The sequence below is a fragment of the Macrobrachium nipponense genome, chromosome 3 (genome assembly GCF_015104395.2).
Source record: "Macrobrachium nipponense isolate FS-2020 chromosome 3, ASM1510439v2, whole genome shotgun sequence".
NCBI lineage: Eukaryota > Metazoa > Arthropoda > Malacostraca > Decapoda > Palaemonidae > Macrobrachium > Macrobrachium nipponense.
This window is the reverse complement of record NC_087202.1, coordinates 49,919,232-49,929,406: the sequence shown is the minus strand read 5'-3', so window position 1 is coordinate 49,929,406 and position 10,175 is coordinate 49,919,232. Positions and strand designations below refer to the sequence as shown.

General features: G+C 40.9%; 1 protein-coding gene across 1 annotated transcript; it reads right to left on the bottom strand.

The window, feature by feature from the left end:
- Nucleotides 1-8,702: 8,702 nt before the first annotated feature.
- LOC135222385 (uncharacterized) lies at nt 8,703-9,821 on the bottom strand. The gene has a single exon (XM_064260472.1). The coding sequence runs from the start codon at nt 9,819-9,821 to the stop codon at nt 8,703-8,705; it is 1,119 nt and encodes a 372-aa protein (XP_064116542.1).
- Nucleotides 9,822-10,175: the final 354 nt, after the last annotated feature.

Sequence of the window (10,175 nt, the reverse complement as noted above, 5' to 3'; positions counted from 1 at the left end):
TATTATCTAGGGTAGAACTCGATGTCAGACATAGTGGAAAATCTAGGATTAGGTGTGAATTCTACGTAGTCAGTAGTCATTTAATGCAATTCGCACTTCCCTTTCAGCTGTAGGATGTATTGCTTGAATGATACAACTACCTATTTACACGAAAATCACAGTTATATGCTCAACATTAAATCTCGATACAGCCAAAACCATGATTACATGAGGTGAAGTAACATTAGGAAAATTTTTATTGTCTGCCTACTCTCAAAACTTCTCCGTTTTGTTAAATTACCATTGTACCAGAGCGGGGTCTTGTTCCTTGAGCAGCCCGAACGTTCATAAACCGGGTTAAGACAAAGGACTTTTGAGGGACATATCCTAAGGTCAAAAATCAATTTCCTACCTAGAGGCGTTTTCTGTTCTCTTCTTGAACGACTGAAGTGCAGTGAGAATGGCATTTTGTCCTTCAGCAGATCAAAGAATATCTCACGTTGTTCCTTTGGAAAGTTGTACTTATTAAAGTTAAGTTTAGGAGTTGAACGTCTCAAGACATCTAGACTTGAATATGTTCAAACCAAGAATGAAGTTGATCACATGCATAAATCAAAAGGAAAAATTAATTTTGTGGAATTGTCTGACATGGCTGCTGTAAGAGCTAGGTAGGCTATAAACATCAGTGATAAGATTAGGAACTGGATGGCACCAGTGAAAACTTATCAGAAATGAGTCTCTGAATAATCAGGTCTTAACAGAGAGAAGGGACTCGAAAGTAGATTAAACCAACAGGAACACTAACTACGAATCTGACCCGCTTGATACAAAATACTTCCGTCGCTTTTGGGAAAAAGTCTCTGTTGAGATAGATACCATTCCTTGGAAGCTTTCTGTTTCTGTTATACTCGATTCTGTAACAGATTTTGCTGTCAATTATAATGTGAAGTTAGTTATAGCAAAGAGTTTCCATTTCCCTCCAAGCTCTGTACATGAGGCCGTTACTGATTTTTTTCTTTTTACAAAATGGATCTATTTACTACTGGTCACAACCGCAAAAGTAGAAATGTAGTAATCAGAAATCATGATTTTAATCAACAACCTTTTCAATCAATTCTTATCTACCTTAACTTTTGGAATATGGAACTCTTCTAAGAACACGTGTACCTGTCAAGCTATCACTCCTCACATTTATTCCATGGAAATCGGAAACCTTAAGGGTTACACGGTATGGTGACTGTTCCTTTCCTTCTGTAACCCTCATCTGCTCCTGTTCTCCTTGAATTAGCGCTCCCATTTTCTGCCTTCAAGAGACAGCTTTATGATCTCCTTTGGGGCAAAGCCTCACCCTTCCCTTTCCCTCCTTTGCCATGTTCCAGTCAGGTCTGGACATTAGGCTCTCAGTCTCATCTCTCCACACACATAAAGTTATTTTGCCATTCCTCAAGGAAGTGAGTTTTTCGTTTATCCTTTTGATGCAACACCAAGGTCTTTCCAAGCATATAATCTTACCTTACTGCAAATTGCTGACATCAATGAATAACGCCTGAAAATAATATGAAATCTAGCAAACCCACAACAAGAGCACACTTCTTTGTTTTCTGGATGTAAATTTCAGTTTTCCATAAGTGGCTCTACATCCACTTCAGTGCCTCTCTGTATCGAGAACACTCTCTCTCTCTCTCTCTCTCTCTCTAACATCGCTGATGAACGACCAGACACCGAAAAGTTTCTCTCGTAAGCCTCCAAAGCAAAGTACGCTGGTAATTACCTGAATAACTTCACCTCCCCAGTCAATTAACCTCATTGCATTCTTTTCTCCTGGCCCTTCAGCATCCAATCAGCGTCCCAGCTAGAGAGGTAAACCGAAACCCGAACTAATTAAGAGAAGTTGAGTGCTAATCTTTGCAGTCTCGTTACAAGCTAAGCCAGCGTTTTTCCACGCCGGGGAAATGATGTCAAATGTTTCGTCTTTTATCTCACTGATTGCTGGTCATTATCGCAAGTTACCTATATTGAAAAAATTCTAGATTCTTTGTGTTGTTCATTTAGTATGTTCCAAAACATTCCATACGAGTGTGTTCGTGTGTGCATTTGTATGTGTCTCTGAGAAAGAAAGGGAGATCAGAAAAGCAATTAGCTATTATCCAAAAGACAACAATAAACATAGACTAAAGTTAGTAGCAACTCTTAATTGAAAAATCGGTTTGATAAAGTACATACTTCAAACAGATATACAAACAGTTCGGCAATTATTGTCCTGAATTTCTAAAAAGCAAAACGAAGCCAGTAGAGCAATATCCTGTTTTTTTTTTTTTTTTCTTTTCTTTTCTTTTCTTTCCACGATTTCATTCAAAATCCAGTTTTGCGAAAGTCTGTCTTTTTCCTTTGATATCCCAGTTTGTCTTCCAAAAAAAGATAACATTGGGCTTCGCGACACCGTAAAATACATGGAACAAAAAACAAACAAACAAACAAACAAATAAAATAAAAGAGAGAGGAATGGAAAATAGATATGGCAAAAATTGGTGAAGCAACGTAATGAAAGAAATAAAACTGAGAATCTCTAAGTAGAATCGTAAGTGAGAGAGAGAGAGAGAGAGAGAGAGAGAGAGAGAGAGAGAGATTAGATATAAACAAGCTTCCTCTGTCGTTTCTTTCGGACCTGATATCTCGTAATCTTGGTCAGCCACCCGTCTGGGGAGAGAGAAAGAGAAAAAGAGAGAGAGAGAATCAATAAAAAAGAAGCGTTATCACATAGACGTTCCCATTGTATTTTTAATGTAAAATTTCTCTCTCTCTCTCTCTCTCTCTCTCTCTCTCTCTCTCTCTCTCTCTCTCTCTCTCTCTCTCTCTCTTTTAGGGCGACAGTTTTTAACAAAATAAATGGCCCTGGAATTGGGAGACATATCACAAAGCTCTCTTTGCCAAAAGCATAATTCACCTCATTTATAACTTACACGAAGCTTTCGTTCTGGACTTCAATTTCTGACGATGATTGAAACTAAATTCTCAGCAAAATGTTAGTTATTCGGTTATTTGTTTAATAATCATTATAACCAATCGAAGGTGTCTTTGTTATGAACAAAACAAATATCTATGTTAACCATTTGTAAATACAATTACTTGCACCGAAGTATTTTCTTGTTCGCGTTTCCCATTCCTCTGTCCTCACTTCAGCCTCTGCCGCGTTCTTTCTCTTCTTGTCAGTTACCGATAATCACATTGAGACATTTTCTTTCACACCTTCCCCCACCAGATCCTCATTACCCTTTCCTCCACCCCTACCCCCTCCTCCCCCTCCTTCCTTCTTCTCCGTCTTCGTCTTCGTCTTCTTCTTCTTCTTCCTCTAGTTCGCGGTCAGGTTGCGACAGCAACCTTACCTAAGGGTTATAAAACCTTAATTTTGTAGCAGTGGTCCATTAGCGGACGGCATTATCCAATTTACGATGGACCGTAAGTTAGACTAAGCTAATGGAATGACCTCATTATCTGCGTCTCGGAACTCTCACTCCTTTCGATTTTCTTGCCAAATAAATTTTATAATGTAATAATCGGCTCCAACAGCTTTCATCATTGTGGAAACAAACATCCATAAATTTATGAACATAAAAAAACAGGAGATATAAATAGTAAGGGGTAAATAACACCAAATAAATAGATAAATGACTAATAAATAAACGAAATTGTTTTTCTTGAGTTAACCCTGAAGCAAGGAAACCATATCGTGAGGCATGTCAAAAGTATTACGAGGGAAATAGATTGATTGAGTTCAGACAACCAAAAATAAAAAAATAAAAACATAAATAAACAATTTACATTACTTACTTTTCATTGGTACGTAGCATGTAAGTACGTATAACCGAGGATGCGCTTAACCCGTTTTTCCTGACGAGTAATTTTCCAATCTTTAGGAGACCGACGGTCTTCTTTTCTTTTGAGATGAACCCCCCTCTTTCATTGCTCCTTCTCCTCTTTCTTAACCCAATCGAGCCGGTCTAGATATAGTCACTGAGCTGCCGTCTCTTAGGCTCTTGAATGTGAACCAAAGGGGGGACACAACGAGGAAAACTCACTTGATCATAGCAATGTAGGTGCATTCTTGCGTACGGGAGAGAAGTCTCAGGTTCGACTCCTGGCCGAGGACGAGTAGGTAGGTGCAAGGTCTAGGTGGGCCTGATCTGTTAAAACTACGCTGCCCATCTATTGGTAGTTTATCTCAAGGTTTGATGACTATGGTGATGCCCATACCAGCGTCAATGAAACGGGGAGATGAATCAAGTTGTGCCTCGTGAGAGGCTAGTTTATTGAATACTCCCTCCCATACTGTAAGAGGCGTAGCATCAATAAAAGATGCATACACAGAGCGACCAAAAGGGATTAAAACAGATACTGGAATACCTCTAGCATCATTGCTGGGCTTTAACATCAAAGTAAGCGCAGTTCAATCTAAACCTATACCTGCATTTAAATCACATCACATTCACATAGAAAGGGGGAGAAAAAACCCTATGAATGATACAAATGTCTGAGTTTTAGTAATAGTAATAACAATAACGTGACGCATACATGGAAACAGAATTGATGGAAATGATTTTATGACGGAGCAGTAATAACAGTAATGATAATAACAGTGATAAAAACACATACTAAGTACTAATATTACAATGTTCGTAGTGTAGGTGACTACAATAATGACAAAAAGGGAACTATACACACAAACATGTATGTATGCAATGGAGATATAAAAAAAAGTTTGGAAAGTAATAACAATGCCAGTAGTTAATCTAAATAAGCATTATCATAATCTACAGTAATAATAATTGCTACTGTTGGGAAAAAATACTTTTTACGGACGAAATAAATATTTACCAAATAGTGTCATCTGATAAAAACTGATAATCCCTTTCAGCAACTATATATATATATATATATATATATATATATATATATATATATATATATATATATATATATATGTGTGTGTGTGTGTGGTGTGTGTGTGTGTGCGCGCGCGTGTGTGTGTGTGTGTGTGTGTGTGTGTAATAGTGATTTACTTGAGCCTGCCAGTAAATGTGTGTCCCAACGACTAAAATCTTGTATCCCGTAGGGGGATAGTGCCGTCAGTGTACCTCATGCGGTGCAATGTAGGGTTCTTTGCAGTATCCCTTCGCCCCCTACCTGTAACTTGCTTTCATTTCTTTTACTGTACCTTCATTCATATTCTCTTTTAATACTGTCCACCCTCTCGTAACAATTGATTCATGGTGCAACTACGAGGTTTTTCTCTCGTTACACCTTTTAAATCTTTTCATTGTCAATTTTCGTTCCAGCGCTGAATGGCCTTAGTTGCCCCAGTGCATGGCATGTATCCCAAGCGTCTATAAATCAATCAATCAGAAGACTTGTAAATAGAGAACTGACCTTGGTCGCTAATAAGTTTAAAGCTTATCATTTTTTCTAAAGACCTGTATGTTCATCTGCACTGTAATTCTAGCATATATACTATAATCCTAACACTATATCAGCCCTCTTGAAGATGTCTTAGTAAACGAAAGTTTAAACTGGTCAGGATTTGCACCCTGTTGCATTTTTCCATCTAGGCTATAGGTACTCACACATATATGTATATGTGAATGAATGCATGTATGTATGTATGCATGTACGTATGAAAGTAATGTAACCATACATATTATTTTTATCATTTAGTGGCTTCTCGCGCGTCGCAAATAAATAAAATAAAGTTTATATAAATAAAATAAAGTTGGATATATTTACAGCGAAGTTAGCCATAAAAATTTGTTCATTATCATTTTCTTTGGAAAACTCAACATTAACAGAAAACGTAACATACTAAATAATTCTCGTAATGTTTCATTAAATCATTTTGATTTGGAATTATTCAAATAAAATCAAATGACGCATCTTTAACAGGCTTAAAGTTGTATACTTTCAAGTCTAAAATTGTCTGTAAGAATGCGAATTGCGTAATATTTATTAGTACCTCTTTGACGGAGCTGCGGAACCTATTGTTATAAATCATGAAAAATAAAATCAGTAGAAACAGAAGTCCCATAAAAATCGTATGGTCCTCATATTCTTAAATCAACTATACTATATTATTTTTTTATAATTTTTCAAATCTCCATTCCAATTATTCACAAACGGAGCAGATTACTAATGAAGTCATTTTCCACCGAATAGCAGTAAGTTTAATTTCAGATTAGGTTAATCTAAGTATGCGCGGAGAGGTGAGGGAAAAATAAATATGACTTTTCTCGCATCCATAGCATCAAAATAAGTAACATATTCCACAAAAACATATACAATTTTATTCATGTTATTTTTGGTACTAACAGAAACACTAATTTTAATTGTCGTGGCGGCAACATCCATCGTGAGAAGGACATAAAATAGTAAGTATGCGCGGAGAGGTGAGGGAAAAATAAATATGACCTTTCTCGCATCCATAGCATCAAAATAAGTAACATATTCCACAAAAACATATACAATTTTATTCATGTTATTTTTGGTACTAACAGAAACACTGAGAGGGACATAAAATAGTAAAATACAGTTGTAGGAAGATTTTAACACAAACCCCAGATTTCTCCAAATTTCCGTTTTTAAACCAGTTTTTCCTCTTATATTGACTAGTCTATCTAAAAATATTTACATGAACCTCCAGGAATGTTATGTGGCACAGCAGCTAATGGTATATTTAGTCACTTAAAAATGAAAGAAAAAATCCAGTTGGGAGTGTGGCTTACGTTTACTTATCTGGGAGTGAACGTCCCAAATAGCTGAAAATGAAAGACTCATCTGATATAAATACGTGGCAGGTGTATCATTATCAACAGGTATACCCCTACTATTAAAAATGGCATTATATACGTGTCGAGACAGCTAGTTCCGACCGACGGGTCGTTACATACTGTATCTGAAGGTCCAGTGGTGAAAGAGGCTGCTCTCGGAGTGCGCGACGGTTTGAATTTGTTACCTACAGACTATCGTCGTTACACACAAGGGGAAAAAAAATATGTCGATGCACTGTGAGGACAAAAGAGGTAGACAGATAACTGGGTACTGGTGTTTATTACGTTGTTGTTGGAGATTAAGCTGGCTTTATGCCAGCATGGGGTCTTGCTCATAGAGCAGCCCGTAGAGTTTATTACAGGTAACGTGGATTATAAAGGAGGCTGCAGACGGACATGTAGTATTCGACCCGCAGCAAGAGGAAACTGGGTCTGAGCCAGCCAAGTTGTTTTTTTAACAGACAAATATACATAAACTGGAAAAAAATGAATGTTTTTATTTAAGCTTTCGGAGATTACATTCTCTACCTCTTTCAGAAAGAGAAATAAAAGTTTTATTTTTCTTTCTGAAAGAGGGAGAGAATGTACTCTCCGAAAGATTAAATAAAAACTTTCAATTGTTTCCAAATTTTAGTGGGCTTCCTTCAACATAATATTCTAGCACAAGGATACAGTATTTAACTTTGCTATATATACATAAATGACTACAGAAATTTAGCATGTCGTTATAGTGGAATAAAAGTAGCAAAAGGACGTTGTCCTTACGGCACAACCAGTCATGATATATATATATTATATATATATATATATATATATATATATATATATATATATATATATATATATATATATATATATGTATATATACATATATATATATATATATATATATATATATATATATATATATATATATATATATATATATATATATATCCCTTAATGGCTGCCCTCTAGAGACTGGCGAGCGTTAAGGGTTTTTGGGCGCCTCATCCTTGAAGTTCTTGGGCCCTCTCCAGGCCCACTTCCCCAGGCTGGCAGGATACCTGCCTTCCTCCGAGGAAGCAGCCTCTGGGTCGGACCCTTCCCTTCATGGCTGCCCTCGTGAGGCTGGCATGCATTGAGGCTTTTTGGGCATCTCATCCTTGAAGTTCTTGGGCCCTCTCCAGGTCCGCTTCCCCAGCCTGGCAGGATACCTGCCTTCCTCCGAGAAAGCAGCCTCTGGGTCGGACCCTTCCCTTCCCTTCAAGGAGAGCCCTTTAAGAGACTGGAGAGCCTTGGGGGCTTTTGGTCCTCGCTCTTGTCCTTAGGGAGGGCGTGCGTAGGCAGCTTTTGGCCTCCATCCTGAGGAGGGCCTTCATCCTGTTTTCTTGTCCTCTTCTGAATTTCCATTTCTTGTGTCTTAATGCAGTTTTTAAAGTCCCTTCACCATACTCTACGCTGTCTCTTATCCAGCTTTTCAAATATGACACTTGCTCTCTGTGGAGGCTTCAAGACTGTGTGAGGTGTGGACAAAGAGGCAGGTAGAAGTGTACTGACTTTATTACAGGTAAGGGAAATTCAAATATACAGCATGCGGGCGGAAATGTGGTATCCGACCCGCAAGAGAGTAAAAGTGGGTCGGCGAGAGCCGATTTGTGTTTCTTGCGAGACATATAACATAGAATATAAAAGTACATAAAATATGATCTTACAAGATATATACATTGGCGGAAAGCCCGCTGAACGCTCTCGAGGAGGGAAGTAAGAACAACGCGTTTATTTAATTATATACAGAGAAAATTGCGATAAGGCGTTGTCCTTACAAATACTCCCCCCCTAAGACAATAATTAGGGCGTAATTGTTGGATGATTTCTTAGTACTTCTGATCGTTACTCGCGGAAGCGAGCGGGCCGGCGGAGGCGGCCTCAGGTGTACGCGACCAGCTGCTGTGGTAGATCCTCGGCCTCGAAGTCCTCAGGGATTTTAGGGGATGGGATGCCTCCCCTGAAGTGACCCTCGGGGGGTTCGACCGTCTTCCGAGGGCGGCCACGGCTACGACTGGGTGGTTTGGCGATCAATGGAGCGGCTTCTTTCCGAGGAAGAATGAGGCACTCTATGGAATCCGCGTCGGCGTACTCTTCGTCCATAAGGAAAGCTGGTTTCAGTCGGTCGATCGTGACCCAGTCCTCACGACCATTTATGGATATGAAGTACGCCTTGTCGGTGCGTCGGAGGATGCAGAAGGGGCCTCGGTAGGGTTTCGTTAGTGGCAGGCGGCGGGCGTCGTCCCTGATGAAGACGTGTTTGCAGGACGACAGGGCCTTCGGGAGGAAGTGTTTGGTTCTGTCAGAGAAGGTCTTGATGCAGGGCGTGAATTTTCCGGCGGATTCCCAAAGTCTGGTGATGGAGATGTCGGCGTCGTCAGCATTGGTTGGGAAGAACTCGCCTGGGACTGTCAATGGTTCCCCATATGCCTTCTCCGCAGGTGATGCTTCACCGTTCGCCCGAGGGGCGGTTCTGAGGCCGAGGAGGACCCACGGTAGTTGGCTCTTCCAATCCTCGCCATTAGGGAAGCGATCGGTGGACCCTCTCAACCATGCCGTTGGCCACCGAGTTGTAGCGTTGGTGGCGTGTAACGATGTCCCCATCAGGCGGGCCAGGGCGGTCCAAAACTCCGACAGGAAAACGGGTCCGCGGTCCGTCGTGATCTCATCTGGCACTCCAAATCGACTGATCCAGCTGGCGAGAAGGGCTTCGGCGCACGCTTTGGTGGTTGCCTCCGACATCGGCATCGCCTCAGGCCATCTGGTGGAGCGATCAATTATCGTCAGGAGGTATCTGGTGCCTTCCGACGGGGGCAGGGGACCCACGACGTCTACGTGAATGTGGCCGAATCTTCGCTTCGGCTGCGGGAATTCCCCCACACCTGATTCTGTGTGCTGACTTACTTTACTTGTTTGGCAAGGAACACAGGTCCTGGCCCACTCGAGGGAGTCCTTCAGAATTCCGTGCCAGACGAACTTCTCCGTCAGGAGGCACATCATCGTCCGGCCAGAGGGGTGCGAGAGTCCATGTATGACGTCGAATACGGCTCTCCTTCATGAGGCTGGAATCAGCGGGCGCGGGCGACCCGTGCTGATGTCGCAGAGGAGCGTCGTCCCCATGGGTCCGAAGGGAACATCCTCCCACTTGAGGGCGGTGATAGCTGTGCGATATGCGGCAGTCTCCAGGTCGGCGGCCTGTTCTCGGGCGAAGTCTTCGTAATTGATCCCGAGGTGCACGGCGTTGATCTCTATCCTCGAGAGGGCGTCCGCCACGGGGTTCTTCTCGCCGGGAACGTAATGGATGGTGCAGCCGAACTCTGCGATGGCTGCCAGGTGCCTCTGTTGTCTTGCTGA

Bases quoted from the DNA above. Each gene is read 5' to 3' on its own strand.
- LOC135222385 (XM_064260472.1), bottom strand. From the start codon at position 9,821: ATGATGTGCCTCCTGACGGAGAAGTTCGTCTGGCACGGAATTCTGAAG.